This window comes from Hyaena hyaena, unplaced genomic scaffold, assembly GCF_003009895.1.
Source record: "Hyaena hyaena isolate Hyena2069 unplaced genomic scaffold, ASM300989v1 scaffold_647, whole genome shotgun sequence".
Lineage (NCBI taxonomy): Eukaryota > Metazoa > Chordata > Mammalia > Carnivora > Hyaenidae > Hyaena > Hyaena hyaena.
Genome location: NW_024081281.1, coordinates 1,093,991 through 1,120,824, shown reverse-complemented (window position 1 = coordinate 1,120,824; position 26,834 = coordinate 1,093,991). Strand labels below are relative to the sequence as shown.

The following is a 26,834-nucleotide window of genomic DNA, read 5'->3' as shown; positions in this document are numbered from 1 at the left end:
TTACTGGCCCAGGTGAAAACATACCACTTTAGTGCACAGATCTATCCCTCATACTATTTTAAATAGGCCCGACTGTCACAATGATCGATACAGGTCATTTCTCCTTTCTAAGAAAGTAAGCGGTGGTAGGGAGGGGAAGGCAAGGAGTCTAGAGTCAAGAGAAAATGAGATCAATGAGAAAAGCAAGAATGGGCTCAGAGCTGCAGTTAATTGTGTGTTTATCCTGTTTTTTACTTTTAGAAAGATTGGCTATATTCTCAGTATTGAATGTGGCCCTAATTAAATTTCTGATACTCATTCTTTCCAAAAAGTAACTAAAACACAAATCCACAGAGGAGCTTTTAATTTCTGCATCCCCATGTAGGGTAATACAATAATATCCTGGACTAACAACACCATATGAAAAATATATCGTGGCAGAGTGCCGTATCTAGAGTGCCCCGGCCTCCTCAAAAACCCAGCGCATTTCTGTTATTTCACCTACTGTACTGCATGAGAAACACTCCACTGATGTACCTGCCTTATTCACAAAGGTAGAGACAATACAATAATAGTTGAGAAGGTAGGAACTATCACAATCATGTCTGCGTGTCCATCCCTGGCATGTACTAACTCCCTACAAATGTCTGCTGAACAAAGGAAATAAGCGCTCAGTATTAGTACCGACTGCCTGATTGCCCAGAATCCATGAACACAATTAAACTGTGGTACATAAAATGTTATCATAATCTAAGACTTGAATAGATGGGCTTTTGAGCTCCCATTTTGAAATCTTCAGGTTATAATTACCATCTTCTTATATCTTAGAACCTTCATGAAAATCTGTGTCCTGTTTACTTACAAAATCTCATTGTATCAGAAACAGAAAATAACTGAGGGTCTGTCCCTGTGCTCTATCGGAATTTAAGTTGTGAGCTTTAATTCCCCAGGCCCCAGGCCCACAATCAACCACAAGTCAGTACCCATGGCAGATTTATCCCAGGGTGGAAAAGTAAGGGAGCTCTGTCTTCAATGAACGTCAGGCACAACAGAAATAGAAACATAGCACAGTGATTAAGAACAGAGTTTCTTGGGACTCAAGGTCCAACTTCTTTACTGATCAGCAGAGAACAGGAAGAGGTAACCTGACTTCTCCACATCCTTGTTCATCATCAGCAAAATGGGGATAATAAAAACTCACTTTTTAGAGTAACCAAGAGTTGACTTTATTTATTTTAATTTTTTAAAATGTTTTATTTATTTCTGAGAGAGAGAAAGAGACAGCGTGAGCAGGGGAGGGTCAGAGAGAGAGGGAGATACAGAATCTGAAGGAGGCTCCAGGCTCTGAGCTAGCTGTCAGCACAGAGCCCGACATGGGGCTCGAACACACCAACTGTGAGACCATGAACTGAGCCGAAGTCGGACGCTTAACCGACTGAGCCACCCAGGAGCCCTACCAAGAGTTGACTTTAACTGAGACAACACATGATACATATTAAACACTAAATATATTTTAACTGTTACATGGGTTATTTGGTGGATTAATCAAGCGTAATATTAAGTAAAACAAAACCTGAATGAAAATCAAAAACAGCCAGAAAAGGCAGGTAATGCTACCAATTAAATTAGCCACACTTACTGGCATCAGATGGCAACAGATTTCATCAGTTGGCAATATATGTTCACCTTACATCCTCGCTGTATTTCTAGTTAGTCCGCAGATTTGGTAGGTGCAGTTTTGGAAAGGGAGAGCTGTGGGATTTCTAAAGATAAAGATCTTTCTTCTTCCAGAGAGATATTAGCATATTACATGTGCTAAAAAACACCAGAACCCCTAAATTTCTCTAAGCTAATCTTCTGGCAGTGAGATAAACTGGATGCCAGCATTAAGTCCATCTATAGCATTACTGCCTACAAAAATTAATTATTCAAAATTACTTTTTCAAATGGGAACGTCTGACCTCAATAACCTACTCATGGGTGATCGAGAATCAGTTACATAAAATTCGAGCAAATCTTTTTCTCCTTTTCTCTCTACCCACCTCCTACCACAACAGATGTCTGTCCGTGTAACCGTTCCCCTTTTAGGGTCTCTCTTAAGCTGGAGGCTTCATATTTACACTGACACTTCTTCCGTGGGTTTATTCACTCTGATTTATTTTTCCCTTTTCTCGCCACTTCTGGACATGGTTTTGGTTGTTCTTGTTTTGTATCTTAGTGCTTTAGAACCGCTATAAAATTAGAGTAAAACCCAACTCTTAAGTAAGCATGAACAGTATCCTACAGTTTTCTTACTTATCGGTAATGTTTTGCTTGAAAATAGAGACTTCATATTTTTAAAAAGTAGAGAAAACAGATAAGCAATGTGGAACACCGACAAACAGACAAAACAAACAAAAACCAAACATAATCCCTACCCCCAGAGGTACCACTTCCTGTGCCCATCTTAATGCACACAGTTGTCTTTAACCGGAAAGGACTGAATTCATAATAATAATAGAGATTTTGGAAAACTGTTATCAAAAATAGAGGTAAAAAATTACTTCTCCCAGTAAATACAAATGAAGAGGCTCTTGTATTTCTAGTTACATTTAGTAAGACGTGTCTCTCTATAAAACACTAACATTTATAAATTAAATCCTCTGAGTGGAAGAAAAAGCAGAAAGAAAACAATCTGAAAGGCAAAAAAACTTCCCTTGAAACATAACTACGCATTGTAGAATAGAATTACTACGTTAAATTCAAGTTTGTGCAAAGAGTAAATATTCTCTTTAACATGCCATTTCAAACAGTATAAATAAATACAGAACCCTAAAAAGTAACTCTGCTTTAGAGTGAAATTTTTACCCTAAGCACATAGCTTCAACTACACAGTATAACCTATTTTATAATATGCCTACTTCTCTACAGGTCAGGCAGCAAAAAAGTCTTGATATTCCAGAAGATAGTTCTCTGCATTTGAAAACAAAAGCTACTAAAATAGTAACTATCTGCCAAAAAGATCGTCCGCGTTACTTGGATAAGAAAAAGAGAGCCAGCTGTAGGCCATTATCTAGAAAATAGCAATTATTATTCATAATGACATCCCTGAATTAGCAAATGAAGTATGTTTGGAGTACTCTAGTTAAGAAATTAATAAAACATATAAGTTGAAAATATCCATAAATACATTAAAATCCCAATTTGGATGCAAAAGGTAAAGTTTTGCGGAGAATCCATTTGTGTAACCGCCCTGATTACCCACAGACACAGGATCAATGGACCTGCGCTGTGTGCTAACTCCTCCGATGAGCTCACGCAACAGTTACTTGAGCGCTTCCTGTGTGTGAAGTGCTGTTTCAGAGCTGTTCACAGCAGTGAATGAAACAGACAAAATGTCTGTCCATGTGGAACTTACATCCCAGTGGAGGTAGACAAAACAATAAGAGTAGTTTCTATTTATTTCTATGGTCTTTTTACTGTAGAAGATGTCAAAGGTATTTAAATCAGTGTTTTTATGTCTGCTTTCTACAGCCCACACCAGAACAAATGAATGAGCTCTTGATCCTTTGTTTCAAAATCAAGTTTTGATCATTCTCCTTATGAAATAAAATGCTAGAATAAAACAAGTAATTCTTCATCAACAATTCAGAACTGCAAAGAAAAAAGGCCAAGAAAACAATGTCCAGATTTAGAGGAAGACATACCTTCCCTGTGAAGGCAAGGCAGACTGCACTTTAAACATAGAAACACCACTATTTTCACAACTTCCTGGTTACTCATGATTGGGGTGCCCGGGTGGCTCAGTTGTTGAGCATCTGACTCCTGATTTGGGCTCAGGCCACAATCTCCTGGTTTGTGGACTTGAGCCCTGTGTGAGGCTAACAGCACGGAGCCTGCTTGGGATTCTCTCTCTGCCTCTCCCTACTCACGTTCTCTCTCAAAATAAACAAACATTTATTAAAAAAAAGAGAGAGAGAGAGAACTATGCCTCTTCATTAGCAAAACACTTATAATTGTTATTTCATTAGCATAATTTTAACAGTCATTTTAATAAAGCTGGTTAGGTGTTGCTCACAATATATCATCAACTACATACATTAACATTTATTTTATACCACAGTTTGACCAGAAAGGGATGGGTCATAATGGACTTTCACAAGGGGGAACATAAAGAGATTCATACATTCAATATCTGCTGTAAGCATACAGAATGGGTTACTGGTCAACTCATGAGAGACTGGTTCCACCTTATTTAAAGCCATGGCTGAGGAACTGGCGTACTGGTGGAGAAGAGCAAAAAGAACACCGGTGGGCATGGGGGACCAGAGGAGGCACAAGGGAGGCAAAGCGGAGACTTTCTCCCCACATTTCCATGCCCTAGTTCTTGAGCTGACAATTCTTTAAAATTGCAAAACCACCAGCAAGGACTTCCTTAATGACCTTTCATCACGCACATGTTGGAAGACGTCCAGAAGAAGATATGGGAAAATGAAAACGTGAACGGAGAATGGAAGGAAGGTGGGTAACAGAAGTTTCATGGGCCACATGCACCAGCAAGGACGCAATAATTTGTGTTCACTATACTCTCCTTTGTACACTTAACTTCAAGACCATTAAAAATTAATGTTAACCTTGTGGATTTGAAAGGTTAAGTCGATAACATGAACTCAGAAAAACTTCTCTGATGACGGACCCCCATAAATACAGTCAAACGATCCATGCTAGGAGAGCAAAAGCAACACAGTGAGCAGAGGCGGTCTCCTGAACCGCCACAGCCTGTGCCGTCCAGCGCCTCCTCATTGCCCTCCTGGAGAGCAACCAGCAAGAAGACAGCTCGGTCCTCGTGCCCCCTGCCCTGCAGCCTACCTCGGCACCAATCGGATCACGGCCCCCACCCACGTGCCTCTCCGGTACATCGGCCCCAACCAGCCGCAGAAGCCCAGGCTCCCAGGCCCATCTGCTTCGAGCTGAGAACTCACCACCACCCGTCAGCAGGGCTGCAGCCGCCTCCTGGAGCTTGGGGACCCCGGGGACCTGTTTTCCCACCTGGCCTGACATCTGCGTTCCTCACACCGGCTCCGTGCCTGGGCCCCTTTCCCACTTCTCTTCTTCCTCAGAATCGGCAAGTGACCCTGCTGTCACCGATGGTCCCAACCTGCACCAGAAGGCAGGATGCCTGGGGACTTAAAGGTTGTAGGGACGGGGGAAGGAGAGGAAGAGGCCTTCAAGCCTCCTTCCTTCTTCCCTTCCCTGCCCCGCAGTGCTGGGGCACAGGACGTCCACACTCGAGACAGACTCACAGCCATCACAAAGATTAACTCGAATGGTTCAGAGACCTAAACGTAAAACACAGAAGTGTAAATGACCAGAAGATAACACAGGAGAAAACCTACATAGTCTTGGGTACAGTGAAGACTTTTCTTTTTTGTGTTTATTTATTTATTTAGGGGGGGGTGAGCGGAAAGGGGGGGGAGGGAGAGGGAGAGAGAGAGAGAGAGAGAGAGAGAGAGAGAGAAAATCCCAAGCAGGCTCCAGGTTCAGTGCTGTTTTATGATTGTGAGATCACAACTTGAGCTGATATCAAGAGGCAGATGCTGCAGCCAAGAATCGTCTATCCAGCAAGCCTGTCATTCAGAATAGAAGGAGAGATAAAAGTCTTTCCAAATAAACAAAAATTGAAAGAATTTGTCACCACTAAATCAGCTCTACAGGAAATCCTGAGGGGGACTCTCTGAGGGAAATGTTGCAAGGAACGCAAGATGCTAGAGACACACCACAAGCATGAATCCCACAGATGACACAATGACTCTATACCCATATATTTCAATAATAACACTGAATGTAAATGGACTAAATGCCCCAATCAAAAGACATAGGGTAGCAGAATGGATAAAAAAACAAAATCCATCTATTTGGTGTCTACAAGAAACTCATTTTAGACAGGAGGACACCCTCAGATTGAAAGTAAGGGGATGGAGAAATATCTATCATGCTACAGGAAGTAAAAAAAAAAAAAAAAAGCTGGAGTAGCTATACTTATATCAGACAAACTGGACTTTAAAGTAAAGACAGTAACAAGGGATGAAGAAGGGCATTATATAATAATTAAAGGGTCTATCCATCAGGAAGAGCTAACAATTATAAATGTCTACGCACCAAATATGGGAGCACCTAAATATTTAAAAACAATCACAAACAGCAACAGTCTTATCAATAAGAATGTGCTAACAGCAGGGAACTTTAATACTCCACTTACAGCAATGGACAGATCAACTAGACAGAAAATCAATAAAGACACAATGGACTTAAATGACACATTGGACCAGATGGATCTGACAGATATATTTAGAACTCTACATCCTGAGGCTATGGAATGCACTTTCTTCTCAAGTGTGTATGGCACATTCTCCAAGACAGATCACATACTGGGACATAAAGCAGCCCTCAATAAATATAAAAGAACTGAGATCATACCATGCACACTTTCAGATCACACTGCTTTGAAACTCGAAATCAATCACAGGAAGAAGTCTGGAAAACCCCCAAAAACATGGAGGCTAAAGAACACCCTACTAAAGAACGAATGGGCCACTCGGGCAATTAGAGAGGAAATTAAAAAATAAGTGGAAACAAATGAAAATGAGAATACAACAATCCAAACTCTATGGGATGTGGCAAAAGCAGTCCTAAGAGGAAAGTACATTGCTCTCCAGGCCCATTTCAAGAAATTAGAAAAAGCACAAGTGCAAAATCTAACAGCTCACCTAAAGCAACTAGAGGGAGAGCAACAAGAGCACCCCAAACCCAGTAGAAGAAGAGAAATAATAAAACTCAGGGCAGAAATAAACAATATAGAAATCAAAGAAACAGTTGAACAGACCAAGGAAACCAAGAGTTGTTTTTTTGAAAAAATAAACAAAATTGACAAACCTCTAGCCATGCTTCTCAAAAAGAAAAGAGAGCACTCAAATAGACAAAATCATGAATGAAAATGGACTGATTACAACCAACTGCTCAGAAATATGAGCAATTATCAGGGAATACTATGAAAAACTATATGCCAAGAAACTGGACAACTTAGAAGAAATGGACAAATTCCTAAACACATACTCACTACCAAAATTCACATGGGAAGAGATAGAAAGCTTGAACAGACCCATAACAAGTGAGGAAATCGAATCAGTTATCAAAAATCTCCCAACAAATAAGAGCCCTAGGCCAGATGGCTTCCCTGGGGAATTCTACCAGACGTTTAAAACAATTAATACCAATTCTTCTCAAACTATTCCAAAAAGTAGAAATTGAAGGAAAACTTCCAGACTCATTTTATGAAGCCAGCATCACTTTGATTCCCAAGCCAGACAGAGACCCAGCAAAAAAGGAGTCCTTTTCATCTTTGATGAATACAGATGCAAAAATCCTCAACAAGATACTTGAAAATTGAATTCAATAGCACATAAAAAGAATTATCTACCAAGATCAAGTGGGATTCATTCCTGGGTTACAGGGCTGGTTCAATATTTGGTTCAATATTCACAAATCAATCAATGTGATATATCACATCAACAAAAGAAAAGATAAAAATCATATGATCCTGTCAATAGATGCAGAAAAAGCATTTGACAAAATACAGCATCACTTCATAATAAAGACCCTCGAGAAAGTCGGGATAGAAGGAACTTATTTAAACATCATAAAAGCCATCTATGAGAAGCCCTCAGCTAACATCATCCTCAACGGGGAAAAACTGAGAGCTTTCCCCCTGAGATCAGGAACATGACAGGGATGTCCACTCTCACTACTGTTGTTTAACATAGTGCTGGAAGTCCTAGCATCAGCCATCAGACAACAAAAGGAAATCAAAGGCATCAGAATTGGCAAAGAAGAAGTCAAACTTTCACTTTTTGCAGACGACATGATACTCTACATAGAAAACCCGGCAGACTCCACCAGAAGCCTACTAGAACTGATCCAAGAATTCAGCAAAGTTGCAGGGTACAAAATCAATGTACAGAAATCGGTTGCATTTTTATACACCAACAATGAAGCAACAGAAAATCAAGAAACTGATCCCATTCACAATTGCACAAAAAACCATAAAATACCTTGGAATAAACCTAACCAAGGATTTAAGAGATCTGTATGATGGAAAACTATAGAAAACTTATGAAGGAAATTGAAGAAGACACAAAGAAATGGAAAAACACTCCATGCTCATGGATTGGAAGAATAAATATAGTTAAAATGTCATTACTACCCAAAGCAATCTACACATTCAATGCAATCCCAAATCAAAATTGCACCAGCATACTTCTGAAAACGAGAACAAACTATCCTAAAATTTGTATGGAACCACAAAAGACCCCGAATAGCCAAAGTCATATTGAAGAAGAAAACCAAAACAGGAGGCATCACCATCCCAGACTTTAGCCTCTACTACAAAGCTGTCATCATCAAGACAGTATGGTATTGGCACAAAAACAGACACACAGACCAATGGAAAAGAATTGAGAACTCAGAACTGGACCCAAAAATGTACAGCCAACTAATCTTTGACAAAGCAGGAAGAGTATTCCATGGAAAAAAGACAGCCTATTTAACAGATGTTGCAGGGAGAACTGGACAGCAACATCCAGAAGAATGAAACTAGATCATTTTCTCACACCATACATAAAAATAAACTTGAAATGGATAAAGGACCTGAACGTGAGGCAGGAAACCATCAAAACCCTAGAGGAGAAAACAGGAAACAACATCCTCAACCTTCACCGCAGCAATTTCTTACTTGACACATCCCCAAAAGCAAGGGAATCAAGAGCAAAAATAAACTATTGGGACCTCGTCAAGATTAAAAGCTTCTGCACAGCAAAGGAAACAATCCATAAAACTAATAGGCAACCAACAGAATGGGAAAAGATAGTTGCAAATGACATATCAGATAAAGGGCTAGTATCCAAAATCTATAAGGAACTCACCAAACTCCACACCTGAAAAACAAACAATCCAGTGAAGAAATGGGCAGAAGATATGAACAGACACTTCTCCAAAGAGGACATCCAGATGGCCAACAGACACTTGAAATGATGCTCAGCATCCCTCCTCATTAGGGAAATACAAATCAAAACCATACTGAGATACCACCTCACGCTGGTCAGAGTGGCTAAAATGAGCAAATCAGAGGACTCTAGATGCTGGTGAGGATGTGGAGACACGGGCACCCTCCTACACTGTTGGTGGGAATGTAAACTGGTGCAGCCCCTCTGAAAAACAGTGTGGAGGGTCTTCAAAAAATTAACAACAGAACTCCCCTATGACCAGCAATAGCACTGCTAGGAATTTACCCAAGGGATACAGGAGTGCTGACGCATAAGAGCCCTGGACCCCAATGTTCACAGCAGCACTCTCAACAATAGCCAAAACATGGAAAGAGCCTAAGTGTCCATCAATGGATGAATGGATCAAGAAGATGAGGTTTATCTATACGATGGAACACTACATGGCAATGAGAAAGAATGAAATCTGGCCATGGGTAGCAACCTGGATGGATCTTGAGGGTGTTATGCTGAGTGAAATAAGTCAGGCAGAGAAGGACAGATATCATATGTTTGCACATATAGGAGGATTAGGAGGAACTTAATGGAGGACTGTGGGGGAGGAGAAGGGGGAAAATAGTGGGGGAGAGGGAGGGAGGCAAACCATGAGAGACTCTTGAATGCTGAGAACTGAGGACTGATGGGTGTGGAGGGGCGGGGGGGGTGATGGGCATGGAAGAGGGCACTTGTGGGGATGAGCACTGGGTGCTATATGGAAACCAACTTGACAATAAACTATTAAAATATATATATATACAAAGATGAAAAAAAAAAAAAGAGGCAGATGCTCAAGAGACTGGGCCACCCGGGTGCCCCCAGGGATGACTTTTCAGATGTAGCACCCAAGGGATGACCCACGACAGAGATAAGTGATATGCCAGACTTCATTAAGACTTTCTCTGAATCTTCAGTTTGCCTCAGGGCCCCTTCGCAGTACCTACAAATGCCCTATGCCTTGTGTCTCTATCAGTTGATAAGCCACTTTCGTTACCACTAGTTAAAAAATAAGACAACAGGTCCAAAATGGCGTTGCTTATGCTCAAGCCCCATGTCACCAAAGTGAGATTTACAGTGGGCTCTCCCAGAAACAGAGTCTTGATCCAGTCAGTCAGGAACCTCCTGATCAGCACCAGCTCGGCCATCTGCCCGACAGACCCCTGCCACGTGCTAAGGGAAGGTAATCTTGCAATAACCAACATGCCTTTCTGTCTCGTAGAATTTCCTTGTTCCCACTCCCTCCTGGCTAGAATAGTCTCTTTTTCTGTGCAGCTCCTTGGAGCTCCTTTCTACTTGTTTGGTAAGATGCTGCCCAATCTGAATCCATTTTTGCTCAAATAAATGCTTAAAATGTTTAACAGGCCTCAGTTTACCTTTCAATACATGTTATAATGTCTAGGCTACTCTTTCTGTGTCTGTCCTGTCTCTGTAATATTTCCAACTGCAGGCCATTTGTACCTGTGGGTCCTTAACATCTAACTCACTGCCATCGATAACACTGAGCTGAACCGGAAGTTGACCCTAATTCTCTGAGAATTTTCTTTTTAAATGTTTATTTATTTGTGTGTGTGTGTGTGTGTGTGTGTGTGTGTGTGTGTGAGAGAGAGAGAGAGAGAGAGAGAGAGAGAATATGAGTGTGGGAGGGACAGAGAGAGAGGGAGACACAGAATCTGAAGCAGGCTCCAGGCTCTGAGCTGTCGGCACAGAGCCCGACATGGGGCTTGAACTCACAAACTGTGAAATTATGACCTGAGCCGAAGACAGATGCTTAACTGACTGAGCCATCCAGGTGCCCCTCTGAGAACGTTAATGTTAAACTACTGCCATAAGCTGACAAAATAAGATTACTTTACTCATGATTTAAAAGCAGTAAAGTTTTTAAAATACCACTTACTAGTTTTTTACCTCATGAAGAACAGAAATTTTTATTTTAGACATAATAAGCTCAAATTCAGAAACTGAAAAGGAAGAATGTACAGAATTAGTGAAGTACATATAATAGAGGATACATTTTAAAGATACAGTTTGTTTTAATCTTCAAATGACTGGAGTAACTACAGATTTTAAAAGATCTTGGGTAGATGTGAGGCTGAAGCTACTTCATAAACAGAAATAGAGCAAGCAGCAAGGACTGCTCACATACTAAAAACACAGTCTTTAAAAACATTTTTTTAAATTGGCAAATACAAGCCCTGTGCAATTCTGTTCGTAAAGTAATATGCCCGGTAATATTCTTCCTAATTAGGGTGGTAGAAGAATAATTTGCAGCCAGATTAATCATCAAAATTCTGAATGAATGAAGTTTAACTTTGACTCAGTCAAGTAAAACAGCACTTGCTGAACAATAGCACGTACGATACTGTGGCGGCCACAACCCACTTTTTCCCTTGCTTCAAGCAAATAAAGGAACCTTGCTATATGGTAAGATAAATTAATAACCCAGTGCGGTCGTAAGTAAAGAGGGGGGTAATGCCATAACATTACTTGGATCACTCACAGAAATGCCTATAAATTAAATCACCTTTTCTCATTGAGATCAGTAATATCTACCCTTGATTTGGTTGGTGTATTTAAAATATTATTTCCATAGGACAAATAATTTTTTAGATCAAAGCGATATCTATATTTGTCATTTCTACCTTTTTTTATATCAGAGATTTTTAATTTCTATAAACAATAAAATCCTTTTTAAAGCAGAACTTTATACACAACTACGGAAGGCATGATCTAACAGTTTGACAGCTTACTTTGTAAACTCAGGATATGCTTCAGTTAAAGTAATCAAGGTACTGAAATAAAAAGAAGTTTGGGTTTTCAAAGAAAACTGCTTGCGTCCGTTATCATAGTTATTATTCATAATGACAAAATATGAATCGAGTGAAGATGTGCTCCATACTTATAAAAGGAGCTACGAACCTCCCTACTCCAAAGTCATTGTGACCAAATACACCCAGATGAGTCTCCTCGATGTTTTACAGGGACGCGGAGAGGGGCACTCGGGCAACGTGGAAAGTCTACGCGGGCGTGAGCAGCAGCGCCCTGCCTGGCCAGCTCGGTGTCACACACATGCACGAGAAACAGGCATCCCCTGCTCAGTGTCACACAGACACACAGACACACATACACACACACACACACACACAGACACACACACAAACACGCACGAGAAACGGGCATCCCGCTCGCTTTGATGAGAGCAAATGCGTAAGGAACACAGTTCTTCAAAACATCAATAGAGAACTAGAATTCGACTCAATTCTACATTTATGAAGCTTAAAACTAATAAAAATATAACAAGAGCTTTATCCCAAGGTTCAGAGGAAACATGCTAGGTTGCCAGAATTAGTTACTGTCTTGGTGGACTCCTGAGGGTTAAAATTTGGTGCCCTACACATTTGAACAAATGAATTTTGAAAAAAATTATTATAATTTGAACATCATGACTCTAGGGTATTTCTTACTCTCAAAAGCATGAAACAGTCATAAGATAAGGTTATCAGGAAAAACTAAATTGACACGATTATCCAAAAAGCAGAAACTTCAGCAACCTCTAATTTCTGAATTGCTTATCTTGTAAATGAGATTGGGACACACTTGTGTCCTATGACAGAATGAAACTAATATGACAATGAGAGAACTAGGGATTTTCCTCTAAAATTTAAAATCGACCTACCTTCTCCCCCACCCTTGGCCCCCAAAGGCAAATGCTGCATTGGGGAGGCGATGTTATGGGTGTTTTTCTTTCCTTCCTTCCAATTTTTCTATAATGTTATATATATTTTAAAAGGAAAAAAAAGAATAGATTTAAAAAAAATTTTTAAATGTTTTTTATTAATTTCTGAGAGAGGGACAGTGTGAGCAGGGGAGGATCAGAGATAGAGGGGGAGACATAGAATCTGAAACAGGCTCCAGGCTCTGAGCTGTCAGCACAGAGCCCAACGCGGGGCTCGAACCCACGAACTGTGAGATCATAACCTGAGCCGAAGTCGGCCGCTTAACCGATGAGCCACCCAGGCGCCCCAAAAGAATAGATTTTTAAAGAATGCTTGATCTTGCTTATACGGTCACTACCACGATAGAGAACTCTTAACTTGTACCGACAGAAAGGCGTTTAGTTGAAAAAGGTTCAAGAGAAAACGGTAGACATAACCCATAAACACGTGCACTGCCCTGCATGCTTGGCTCCTATGTTTATTATTGTTTGATAGGCCACTGGACTTAACAAGCAAGGCTCACAGGGAATTTCAAACTCCTGAATGATAAATGAAGCACAGATACCAAGTGAAAGCAGCTACATTAACAGGACAGAAAGCTCAGACTACTCAGACGTCCTTTAAAATGGAAACGTGAAAGACGCCAGCAGAGAGCTGTTGCTTTCTTCAATATTATTGTATCAATATATTTTCTCATCAGGCTAGCACAAAGTAAAACAAACTGGGTGTGCTCTACCAAAAAAAAAAAAAAAAATCAGCCTTGGCTTTCTGCTTCTACCTCGCCTCTCAAATACCTTGGTACTGAATCCGGAACAGTAAATAATAAACACTGTCTAAGAATGATACATTCAGACTTATGCAGAATGCTTTTTGCTGGCATGAGGCCACTCACAATTTTTTAAAATACAATTATAGTCTAAATATTAACTGCTTAGTTCGACTGTCTTCGTTTTTCTGTTTCTATCGACATTTATAAAATTCAAGTATGAAATATACTTTATACCTGGGGACGTCCCTTTATTTTCAAAGTGAAAATAAACAGTTTCATTATTACTTCACATCAAATGGTAGTTCCACACAAATTTCTTATTCAAGACATCTAACCTTGATTTTTATATAAAAAGCCAATCATGTGTGTAAGAATTCAATTCTTTCCCCATCTATTCAGAGACAGCAAGCTATCAACTACAGCTGTATTTGTACAGGAATCCAAAAAACTGGGGAAGGGAGTCCATAGTTGTTTGTACTGAAGGCAGGAAAGTTAAAAAAAAAAAAAAAGTTCCTCACAGATCCTCAAGCCTCAACTACCATGCTTCATTCAAGACAAACACCGAAGCAACTAGACACTGAAGGGAAACCAGGTTGGAAGAAACAAATGCTTGTTTGCTATATAGCAAACGCAGTAACACTAACTTCAAAAATAAAGTCAGAAAAAAGTGATTAAGAGCCTTCTGAGCATTTTAAACCTAAGGATGTGGCAAAACCGGAACAGTAAGAACAAGTGTGAATTTCCATGCAAGTAACATAGAGATATGGACAGTCAAGAAGCCCCCCCTTCCAAACACCATGGGGGTCCATTTCATGACACACGCACACCACACTGCAACAAAAAGGTTAGTAAAAAGCCAAGCTATATATCATTATTTAAGATGTGACATAAAGCAATTTTCAATTCTATCTGATACCCTGCTCTTACGACTAATTTTGTTCACATGCCATGAATCAAGGGTATACATTATCAGCCTTCACACTGAACGCTTTTGCTATTGGAGATTCCTGTCATAATCATAATAGGATTTAAACACAGTTGCTCATTTTAACGACTTCTGTGTACTCCCATAGGAAGAAAAACTTTTACTAAAGACAGTGTGAGGAAATTAACTGTTTGGTGGGCAGACCAGAAACCATATTACAGGAGATTTATATACATTCAAGAGAAACTAGTGTTACTAAGTGGTTTAAATGTATAAGCTGGGAGATACAAGTTCTCTAATAAACCTATTATTTATGACAGACCAGTGCACCGTTCCAATTATGCACTGAAATCTGCTCTTGTTTTCTCTAAAGTGATGTATGAACTCCGGGTGATTTCTAAGTGTTTCCAAGGAGCAACATCTTTGTTCTGTAACACTGCTTGAAAATGGAACACCTTTTACATGTTCTGGTATGTAAAACTGGTGTTAGGTAGTACGCACGCACGCGCACACACACACACACGGAAACACTAATAACTAAGTAATAAACTATGAGAGGGGGTTGTCGGCCATCTGTTTTAAACCTAATAACTTAAGTGAGGACAGGGGACAACTACTGTTTTGAGCCAACAATCAGGTCTCCACCTCCAGGCAGTAATCCAGTTATGCGGCACTTTCAGCCACACAAGTAATGACCCTAAAACAGTCTGATCCATGTTATAAATCAGCAATGTCGTGATTTGAAATGTTTTCAGATTATTTTAAATTAGATACCGAGGCATCTGTTTGATATTTGGGGTTTGACTTGATTATCATCTACGTTCTACAGAAGAGGAAAGGGAGGCTTGGCAAAATTAAGGAGTGGGATCAAGATAGTACAAATATTATCTGGGCCGCCAGGGGTGCTGAAGTCAGTTAAGCAGCCTGCTCTTGATTTTGGCTCAGGTCATGATCTTGCGGTTTGTGAGTTTGAGCCCCGTGTTGGGCTCTGTCAGTGCAGAGCCTGCTTGGGATTCTCTCTCTCCCTCTCTCTCTGCCCCTCCCCAGCTCATGCGTGCAAGCACGCTTGCTCTCGCTCTCTCTCTCAAAATAAACTTTAAAAAAGTCTATTAAAAAAAAAGATAGTACAAATATCCCAACAGAAAACCCTGCATGTTTAAAACTCACAAACTGGTCCTCCCCTGATTCCAGGAAAAAAAAAAAAAAAAAAAAACCTCAAGATACCCACCAAATTAGGATTCAGATACAAACAAGTCCAAAACTTTTTAACAATTAACAGTGGTTCAATGATAGTTTGTTTATTTAATGCACAGAAAAAAGTTCAAATAGGAAGAACTACTCAATTATAGCCTTGAGAAATCTGACAAGATTCCTGGGGCAAATATATATTTTTTTTAATTCCTAGGAGTTTGAATACTGAGAGTTGAATTTATTAAGTAAATGGGTCACAACTTTAAAGAAGAAGGCAATTAAAATGAATATGAACATATGTATTTCAACATGAGGCCAACAAAAATTCGACTGCGATTTCTTGGAGATGGGAAATGGTACCTTATATAGTTCAACATGCTTTTTAACTAGCAAGACAGCCTTAATGTTTCTTGAATTAAGAAAAATAGGACTTTTGTGTAGCTCTGGCATTTCAGCTTTTGATCATATGACAATGTCAGAATTAGAAACTAAAAATCACTTCAAAAAATATGGTAGTTTAATAAAAAGTCACTGTGTTTTCCTTCTAAAATATCCAACTAACAATAGCATTGGCAATACAGCTGAGAGTTCAGGATTTTAAAATGTAAACTTTATGCAAAAAGAGACAGTGACACCTTTATCTGAAATACTCTTGTAGCAATAGTTTTCAAACTTTGAAGGTGACCCACGGTAAAAAGAAGATTACTTTTGAAATTACACATAGATACATACGTGTAATAAACCCAGGTGCCAAGAAACTATTCCTATCCCCTACGATGAGTGATCTATTCTATTTTTTTTTTAATGCTGATTTCCAGCCACTAAACTGATTTAACAACCATTAATGGGTCATGACCTGAATTTTGAAAAACACTGCTCAGTACATCTCAAAAGTTTGAAAAAAGGGAGAGGAGTGTCAAAGGGAGTTGATATAGCCCTTAGTTTTAAAAAAAATATTTTGGATCAGTAATAGGATATTGAAAAGTAAGACATTTTAAAAGCACTAGAACAAAAATCTCAGTACCCTGAATACTACCTTATGTTTTTTAGCAACCAAATAAAGTGGAAAGAATAGAAAAACTACCAAAGGAAAACTACCCTTACTTCCTACTTCAAAGTAAAGTTAATTATGTCTTTTACTAATTAGATTTCCAAGAGAAATAGTATGCATTGTTAACAAGACCAAGGAAGAATTAAGAAATATGTAATGTATAAGACAGCTTCTGACCTAAAAAATAGCTCCTGAGAATTATCTAGGGATTCCGATTTCCCTCCACCCCAACACCACTAATATCCTCCAGACTGAGTGGCCCCACCCCTCGCCGGAGCAGGAGAATGTTTACATTACATCTGGGTTCAAATGCAAGGTCAGTACGCTTTAAGATTTGGGAGACTCACAACAGCTTTTTAGCTACAGTATAAATCACTGTTAACAAAATTATTAACTTTCCAAATTGACAAACACAATTTCACTCTATTTCAATGCCGCCAAATTTCCTTAAAATATCTGGTGGAAAGATAAGCTTTATTTCACAGATGTGTTCCCTGTACATCAAAAAGCTTTCTCGGTGTGGTCACATTATGTTAAAGAGGGACAACAATTAACTGTGATGCTTATCTCCCTTCTGACTTCAAAAATGCCAATTTATATCAAGTAAACAAGATAAGGCATTTCTATTGTACAGATGCAGCCCCTGTTCTTTAGAAATTGTTTCTGTGAATAATACAGGAGAGACACCAGGAGATTATTTTCTATTTCATTATATGCGACACAAAAATCAATATGACTTTATTTGGTGTAAGATGGCTAGAAACACACTTTATCATTTATATCTGGGAACAAAATGGACAGCATGTAAAGCTCAACGTTATAAACAAAGATTGGGATCGCACACCTCGCACACGGCATTCATCCAGTGGAGGAGAACGCCAACAAACAAACCAAGCATGTGCATGGTGGCGGCGGGGTGGGGGTGGGGGGGGTCCTGTGTCTATTTTTGAAGAAAATACCATCAAGTGAACTAACTATGCACTTCTCGTTAAGGACCAGAAGTGTATAAAACAGTTTTCTAAGTACACACACGGGCAAAGATGTCCTTAAGCTTCTACTATAAGCTCAGTCCCTGTCGGGGGCAGATCTATATACACATCATCTCTAAATCTTAACTGCAAGAGCAGACTTTCTATTTTACAGGTGGAAACACAGAGGCCTGGGGGCGGGGGGGGCTACAGGACTTGCTAACACGCTCCTCCCGGCTCAATACCATCCACCTCCTTGCCACACACCATGGAAGAGACCAAACCAGAGGGGCCTGAAGGAAAGCAGGCTGTCACCTCCCTCTAAGAGAAAAGCAAGGCCGATATTGTACACTTGCCATCCCTGATTTCCTCAGTCGTCTGTCATCCCAAAGCCTACGCCTCCCAGGCCTTCCCTCTATCATCACCTGGATTCTGATTCGTGAATGGTTTCCTAGCCTCCAGTCTGGCGCAGCCTCCCATCTTGCCCAGACTCCCTGCCCTCGGAAACTCGCCCTCTGTCATTAGCAGACGCCCAGGGTCTTCTCCAAATGCTCCCTTCGCCTCTCTGAGGGTACTGCTGCCATCACAGCCCCTCTACTGCGGCCATTTTCTCTAGACATACCACATGCCACCGTGTCCCAACGGGAAATAAATCTCTCTCTGCTCCTCATTTTGCTTGTGGACTCCCCACTCCTCTGCCCTTCTTCCAGTCCCTCTACATGCCCCAGGTAACCCCACCTGCTACTCTCCCTTGTTGTGGCCATCTTCTCTTTAGTATCTGGTTTACTGGTCTCTCCACGTCTGCCCAAGTGAACCCACGCAAGGTAATGTGATGGTTTCAAAGGCTCAATGCCAGGTTTTGAATCCCCACTTCACCTCTACCAGATGGGCATGTTGCCTTCCTTCCCTGTAACGGGAGGGAAATCACGGGCTCTGACCCAACTATATACTCAAATCCAATACTCCCCTCATGTTCTCAGGTCCGCTCTTTGCCAGGCTAGACACACAGACCACTCCCGAATCACTCTTGCCGTCCCTCAACTGTCTAGCTCTTATTTCCCAGCATCACACTTAACTGGCCAACGCCTAATTCCGATACCTCAGCTACCTCTCTCTTAACACAGAAACACGCATTTCAAATACACCCCCAGTGCTGCCTGCAACCCCACATTTCTCTAGATATTGCTCTCTGCCATCTTTCTTAAAGGCTCTTTCATGCCTTCTCTTCTCTATTCCAGTTTCCAACACTGCGTCTCCTTCCTTCATTCTCAGTCCTTAACTGCCTCTTATTTTGCTCATCTTACCAGTAGAAGCAATGAGAACTATCTCTGCCAATTTACTCAAAGACTTTTCTCCTCTCAATATGCTCTGTCTTAACTATCACCTGACTCTTCCCAGCCAGGTCTTTCCCGTTAGTATACACGCATGGTGTCCTGTCTCCAATCCTAAGAGCAAAATAAGCAAAAGGCTCCTGATGACCCAGCTACTTTCCCGTGTGTCTAACCTGTTATGTCTACATGCTCTGAGATTGCTTTTACATGTCTCCACTTCTTCACCTCCTGTTCCCTCTCCAGGCTCCTCCAATCAGACTTGCATCCCCAACCCTCTGCTTTCGAAATTGTTCCTGTCAAGGTCGACAATAGGGTCTATCTTGCCAAATCCAACAGTCCATTTTCAGTCCTCATCTTCTGCAACTTCTCAGTATTTCCTTCTTAGTTGCCTCTCTCCTCACTGGCTTCCTAGTCTGCTCTTCTCATTCCCCATATCCGATCCATTGGCGAGTCCACTTGTTAGCCCCTCGCACTGCTCTGAGTGGGAACCAACTTTCCCGCGTGCCTGATAACAGCCTCACAGCGCGACCCCTGGCCCCTACTGCTAGTCTCCAAATGGCATCCAGAGTGGTCTTGTTAAAACATCAATTAGATCATGCTGCTCGCTTGAGATCAGAGCTCTTCTTAGATCAGAACAAATCCAAACTCTGTTCGATGCTTTGGCCGTAGGCCCTCTATGGACTGGCTCGGGCCTGCGTCTCAAGTTCATCAACCTCTCCACACCGGCCTCCTTGCAGTCACTCTGGGCTCTGTTCCGCCACGGGCCACCTTGTTACTCCCAGGAAGTAGAAAGCTCATTTCTGTGGGAGAACACGTGTGCCCGCCGCACCCTCTGCTTCAGGAAGTTTCACCTAAGGGATCCATGGATTTGAGGGAAACGAGACACCCTGTGGATTTCTTCACTAGGTGTGCTCTGAGGACCTGAGTACTCCATCAAAAGTAACTCCTCTCCTGACTCCTCCCCCTCACTCTCTTTCCTTCCTTGCTTTTTCTCACAGCGCCTACTGCTCTATGAAATGTTATCAAGGATTTTTTAGTTGCTCTCCTATGGTTGTCTCCCCAAGTAAAGTGTGGTACCACGAGGGAAAGAACCTCGTCTGTTGTGTTTGCGGATGTCTCTCCCACGTGTTGAGCAGACAGGTTGGGTAGTCAGTAAACGCCTGCTGACCCAGTGAGCTTACAGTAAACAGTGGCGAGGCTTCAAACCCAGGTCCCTGTCATTCAGAGGTTTTTGTTTTTTTTTTTTAATGTTTACTTTTTGAGACAGAGACAGAGCATGAGTGGGAGAAGGAGCAGAGAGAGGGAGGGAGACACAGAATCTGAAGCAGGCTCCAGGCCCTGAGAGGTCAGCACAGAGCCCGATGCGGGGCTTGAGCTCACGAACCATGAGATCATGACCGGAGTCGCAGTCTGATGCTTAACCGACTGAGCCACCTAGGAGCCCGCAGGTCCCTGTCATTCTAAAGCTTAAGGTCTTTCTAGGACACAGCATACTGCCTATATTACTCAAGAGACTTAGATAAATGAGTAAAAACCCAATTAAGTTACTTTTTTATCAGCCAATTAACTTACTTCAAAACTTTATTATATTTTAAGATAAAGAATATGTCTCAAATAGTAAACAAAATGTGTTGGAAGAAGAAAACTACATATACTCCTGGGTTGGTTTAAGACAACAAGATACGGGACAGCTCAAATTTATAAGCACAAAAATAAAACTGAGTTTTAAAAAGATTCCTTACGGGATGTCTGGCTGGCTCAGTCACTGGAACATCTGACTCTTGATCTCAGGATTGTGAGTTTGAGCCCCACGTGGGGTGTACAGAGTACTGAAAAATAAAATCTTAAAAAGATTCCTTTAAATAAGAAATTACACAGACCAATTCCGCTGGGATTTGATCTACAAATTAAATCCACAAGCTCTAATTTGTAAAATCTCACTTGCTATGAAAGACACACCTTACAAGCCTTACAAGTTTAGTTATCTGTAAAGTTAGGTTAAACAGAAAAGTGTGTATCAGATGTGGAGTTAGTTATTCGGAGAAACTTTACTAAAACTAAGATATGTGTTGGTATATCAATAGATGTATTCACTTATTTTTAGAATTAATTCAGTTCTTATATTCTTAAAATTGTTTGTCACACCTTACAGCTAAGATCTACATATGAAAGATCTATATATGAAATGGATGGGTACGTGAAGTTAATTACACTATTCTACTTTCTCACATGATTGAAGGTTCCCAGGAAAAAACTTTCTAGGGGCGCCTGGGTGGCTCAGTTGGTTGAGTATCCAACTTCGGTTCAGGTCATGATTTCGCGGTTCATGAGTTGAAGCCCCACATCGGGCTCTGTGCTGACAGCTCAGAGCCTGGAGCCTGCTTCGGATTCTGTGTCTCCCTCTCTCTCTGTACCTCCCCTGCTCGCACTCTGTCTCTGTGTCTCAAAAATAAACATTAAAAAAAAAAATTAAAAGGGGTACCTGGCTGGCTCAGTTAAAAAAAAGTTAGAAAAAAAACATTCTAAACAAATTTGAATAATACACACTTTTGTTTCTACATGTGTGTGCAACTTAAAAACATGGTCAAAATAGGGATACCTACATTCATGATCTGAAGGAGATTAAGACAAAGACACTATGTAATATTGCGGCTACAAAGGAAAACACCTAGTGGATTGAAAGCAGGACTTCTATTAGCATACTGCACCTTAACCATTACTCCTGTGTAGCACCCAAACTAAACACTTCTGGGGTAGCTGACAAAACTATATTGAAACAATTTACAAACGATTCATTCATTTTGATACAACACACCATACACTGATAGACCATTTGGATTCCTGTAAAAAATGTTTTTTAATGTTTATTTAGTTTTGAGAGAGAGAAAGAGAGAGGAGGGTGGGCGAGGGGCAGAGAAAGAAGGAGAGCACAGAGCCCAACATGGGGCTCCAACCCATGAATGGCGAGATCATCACCTGAGTTGAAGTTGGATGCTTAAATGACGGAGCCCCCCAGGCGCCCCATGGACCATATGGACTCTTAAGGAGACTGGGGCTTTAAAAGCTCTGTGGCATTAATAAATTCAGGATGACACAGTTCTTCAGCAGCCTAAAAAGCCCTCATCCCAAACTCTAACAAGAATTCACGCACCTGTCGTAAAGTAAGAGCACAGGTGAGAGCGGCAGGGTTTCAGGAGAGCCTGAGGAGCAGGGCACGTGTGTGTGCACAGACGGATATAACAGGGGCACGTTGTAAGTGTGTGTTTATTGCACACGAGGAAAGGCCTAATGGGTCAGTGACTAGCAATAAAGGTTTTACTCTACTTTCAATACTGATAACAAAGTACCAACCGTTAAAACAGCTGCTATTTCAATTATCTGTGTTTGTCTCATGTTTGAGTTCTCAAGTGCAAAAGCTTACGCAGCACTTACTGTCCCCTCCAACCCCGCCGAGCAGAGGTGAGCAGAGCAGCTCTGGACACCGACAACAGATGGCAACAGCTTACACGCAAGTCCAGATTTAGAAACACTAAAATGCAAACGTGATATGAAGTCAGATTTTCTGTCCTTTATTTTTTTGATACTTGTTTATGGAAAGCCTACCACGTTCTGTAGAGGGTGCTTGGTGCTGAGTAGAAGGTGGGGGCCAGAGACAGTCTCTGGTCCTCTCACGTCTACAGTCTGCGGCCAGAAAGACAGTAAAAAGATATAAATGCTTCAGGACAACTATGCAAACGCGTGAAGCAAACGTGACTGAAATCAGTGGGAGGGGGCACACTCCCGCCCTGGCTGGAGGCCCCGCCAAGAAGGGGACACAGACTGAGACCAGAGGCAAAGGAACCAGCCCCCCTCTTGTGCCCCCGGCCTCCCTCCACACAGATCACAGACATCACATGCTTGCCGGTAAGTACCTCCGCAGGGACCATTAAAAGACATTTAAAGAATATGCCACACCTAGGAAAATTAATGAGAATTTTAATATATAACTCAGCTTCAAATATCCCCCAAAACTGCAAAAACTCTTTTTATCGTTGGTTTCTTTGGGTCAGCATCTAACATAGGACCACGCATTGCAAATAGTTGAACTGTCACGTCTCCTCTGAGCAGTAACAGTTCCCCCCCTCTCCTTTTTTGTGCCACTTATGTGGTGGGTCATTTGTTCTGCAGGAAATCCATTCCAGACGGAGTGGTTTTCATCCTCATGGTACCCATTCTCCTGTCCTTACGTCCTGTGCTTCCTGCAAGCTTGTAGCTGGACCTAAAGTCTTGGTGACTCTCAAGTCCAAGGTACTTGGCAAGAACGCCTCATAGGTGAGGTCATGTCCTTCTCGCCAGGCCACGCTGGTCCCCTTTGGGGAACTGTCACGACTCATCAATGGGATGACTTGAAGAGAAGGTGGAAGAAAGTCCCCGGCACGGGGGACAACAGAGTTTCTGAGCCAGGGGGACTATTTGGGAGATAAAGGACACCAATGACGCTGAAGAAGGTGTGTTTATACAGACAGGTTTGTACACTGGGTGGGAAGCTCCTCATCAAAAAGGATTTTAAATACTAATGTTAAAATGCTCTGGCGTAATGGGGTCAGCAACCTTCTACAAGTGGAGAGCGTGCTCCTGATGTCTCCATGATTTATCAAATAAAGAGGCAGAGACGGGATACCAGGAATTGCCCGGAGCAAGTAGGGACACATGGAAGGAGCTGCTGTGTGATGGTCCCTGTGACTCCTGCGTTCACAAGAAACCCGTCATTCACTCTTCATTTCTATCTAAAACCCTGGCAGGTGAAAATGACTAGCAGAGGGCATTCTGAGGCCCAACTCAGAGAGAAGGAGAGAAGCCCTGCGGATGCGCGGACTCCCCACGGAGTGCTCCTACAGCCACAGATGACCTGAGCAGACAGGGGCAGACCCTGCATTTGGACTTGGGGGAAAACGTTAACTGATCTATTTGTATTAACAGGATCATCTCCTAATGTTTCTCACTGGTAGACTTGCCAATTCCCCAAGATTTCTGAAAGTTTCTGCCTTGAGAATCATTACAGATTTCCAGAAATCAAGAAAATGGTAGCTTTAATGCCTGGAAGGGTTAGGTCGGTCAGTCTTGATTTTGCAGATAAAACTAAGATCAACTGAAGTTACTGAAATTATAAAACTGGGCATGTAGCTGGTCCCAGAACAAAAGAATTATAAATTGTTCTTTTCATTAAACCATGTTGTTTCTTACTCGTAAAAATTACCATTTAAGAATTTTTCTCCTAATTGTACTTGGTTTACTTATTATGGATAGCGTCAAGTTCAAATTTTATTGTATCTACTTACTGGCTATTTATTTTTCTATTTCAATTCCTCAAAGATATGCTTCCTGAGCAATGAGACAATGAGCACAGTATGTTTTCTATTAATATAAAAAACAAACAAATGTGCATCTAAATCATAAATCATTAATAATTATGATTTCAGACTTCTAGATGACAAGATTATTAAAGTGAATGTGACTCCATGTGACAGCACAAGCATTGTTTAAAGGAGGGGTCCCAACCCAAATGCCTTTAGGGACCAGAAAAATGTAGTCAAGAAGTGGAAGCAAGTGGCAGGAAGAGAGCAGGAAGTAGAGCCAGATGGACGATGTGACAGAGAGGAGTCCTGGCCACCGTGCAGACTAGAGAGAGCAAATCCCAGTTCTAGATAATTGTGCTCTTTACTGGAATAGAGGCTCAATGTTCCCAAATCTTTTGGTATTTTAAAGGAATGATCTAAAAACAAGTTGCTTACTCTATCAAATTTATCTATTAAAATTTTTAAATATTTATTTTTTGAGAGAGAGACAGAGCATGAGCAGGGAAGGGGCAGAGAGAGAGAGACACTCCGAAGCAGGCTTCAGGCTCTGAGCTGTCAGCACAGAGCCTGACGCGGCTCAAACTCAGGAATCACAAGAGCCTGCTTAAGATCCTCTCTCTCTTTCCCTTTCCCCCTCCCTCGGTCTCTCTAAAATTATATATATATACATATATATATGTGTGTATATATGTATATACACGTGTATATACATGTGTGTATATGTATATACATGTATATGTGTATACGTGTGTGTGTATACACACACATAAGCAGTATAAAAAATAAATAAAAAACCACAATACTCATTTGTCCGTCACCCAATGTCACCTGGCCTGCCAGTATCTCTCATTTTGGAAACCACTGGCTTTAAGTGATGTCACTGGCTCTACGATTCTGCACTTCCTGGAGGGCTGTTGGCCCACTGGTGCTCTGAAGGCCTAAGACGATAACACGGCACCTAGGCTTTGCTCCCTGAGAGCCTGTGTGTGCTGGCGGGCCTCTGCACGGGCCAGAGCCTGGGCGTGAGTGTGCAGAAACTGCTACAAGTTAGTCAAGCAACTCAAATCTACAGGAAGCTGAGCCAGTTCGCCCGACTGACACTTACCTAAGTTTCAGCATAAAACACACGGGGAAAAGTAAAAGTAAACACTCGCGCTCAGGGATGAAGTCTTCGGTAAGAAATACGCTATTAGGTCAGGGTGTCAAGAGGCTACAGGAGACCAACAAAGAGTACGATGTTTTGATCACGTGGCCCTGGTTCCATAGAGCAAATTAACAGGAAATCTTTAAAGTTTCGTAAAACAACCACCTTTCTAAATCTTTCGATAAATGTTTTCTAAACTTTTCTGTATTTTCCTGTTGTTGTTTATTCAAACTCAAAGTTTAACTCTGAAAGAAGAGAGCTTCATAGTAGAATCTTAATCAGCAAACTGACCCCTTCTCTGACCAAACAAAAGGTTTTTCCTTCGAGTGAGATTCACGTAGCCATAGTTAGCACTGGTTTCTGAGGGTTTTGCCAGAAACGCAATCCTGCTGTCTTTAAATAAGGGCTTAATCACCTGCCTTACTTGTTCTACTTCTTGGTTAGGATGATGTTTCGACGGTTAAGAGCAATGTTACCATCCAACATTGAACTTCAAGACAGGACTGTGAAGTAATCACTTATTGGCAACCCTGAAGGAAAGGTAGGGGAAGAGGAAGTGGACGAGGGAGGGAAGAGTCATCGCCTGCACAGTCTAAAGAATCAGGAAGTGCTTTCGCAGCATCACTCCTGCCCGAAGAGCACCTTCAACAGCCCTGCTGCAATTCACTACGTCATGTTCCACCACGTCTCCTTTTACGCGTTCGGCAGTTGTCAAAGAGCCTTTGGAATGTGACTTTCTGCCTAAAATTGGTGCATTTACCATAGCTTTTGAGAAGTATAAACTATACAAGGCAGATTTTTTTTTTTGCCTAATTTTAAGTTTCCAAAGGAATGTTACCTCCTGGTAATATCTGTACCCCTTGAGTTGTAAACTTCATAATAAATACGCAAGAACAGACTATTCCACAGGCATCCCTAGCCACCTCAACTCCTGCCAACCAAACTCCAACGTAAACAAAGCTGGACCGCAGGAAATACTTGGGTTGTCGTGGGGTATGAGAGTAAACGGATTTGGCCGGAAAGACAGCAGACACTCAACCAATCATTTATTTGAATTAAAATTAGGAAAAGCTCAAAAATTCAGAACTCCAAGCTGTCAGCACAGAGCCCGACGCGGGACTTGAACACATGAACCACGAGATCATGACCTGAGCTGAAGTCAGACACTTAACTGAGCCACTCAGGTGCCCCGTGACCGTGTCAGCTTCTGTACAGTGCTCCGGGGGGGGGGGGGAGGCTCAAAGTCTAAGGCTTCAGGGGAAGTCTGTGGGGTTTGCTTCATAAATAGCCCCTTGGGTTGTATTCTTTCAATACTTACACATTTCATTTGCATAGTAAAGACTAAGAATAATTTCA

At 41.4% G+C, this 26,834-nt stretch overlaps 1 protein-coding gene across 1 annotated transcript in view; it reads right to left on the bottom strand.

Moving 5' to 3' along the window:
• Positions 1-2,146: 2,146 nt before the first annotated feature.
• Positions 2,147-26,834, bottom strand: part of LOC120219791 (transcription initiation factor TFIID subunit 3-like) — a 101,728-nt gene continuing 77,040 nt past the window's right edge. The window contains exon 3 of the mRNA XM_039216652.1: positions 2,147-2,210. Within this exon, the coding sequence (XP_039072583.1) occupies positions 2,194-2,210 (17 nt within the window). The 3' untranslated portion in view covers positions 2,147-2,193. The remainder of the gene's footprint in view (positions 2,211-26,834) is intronic.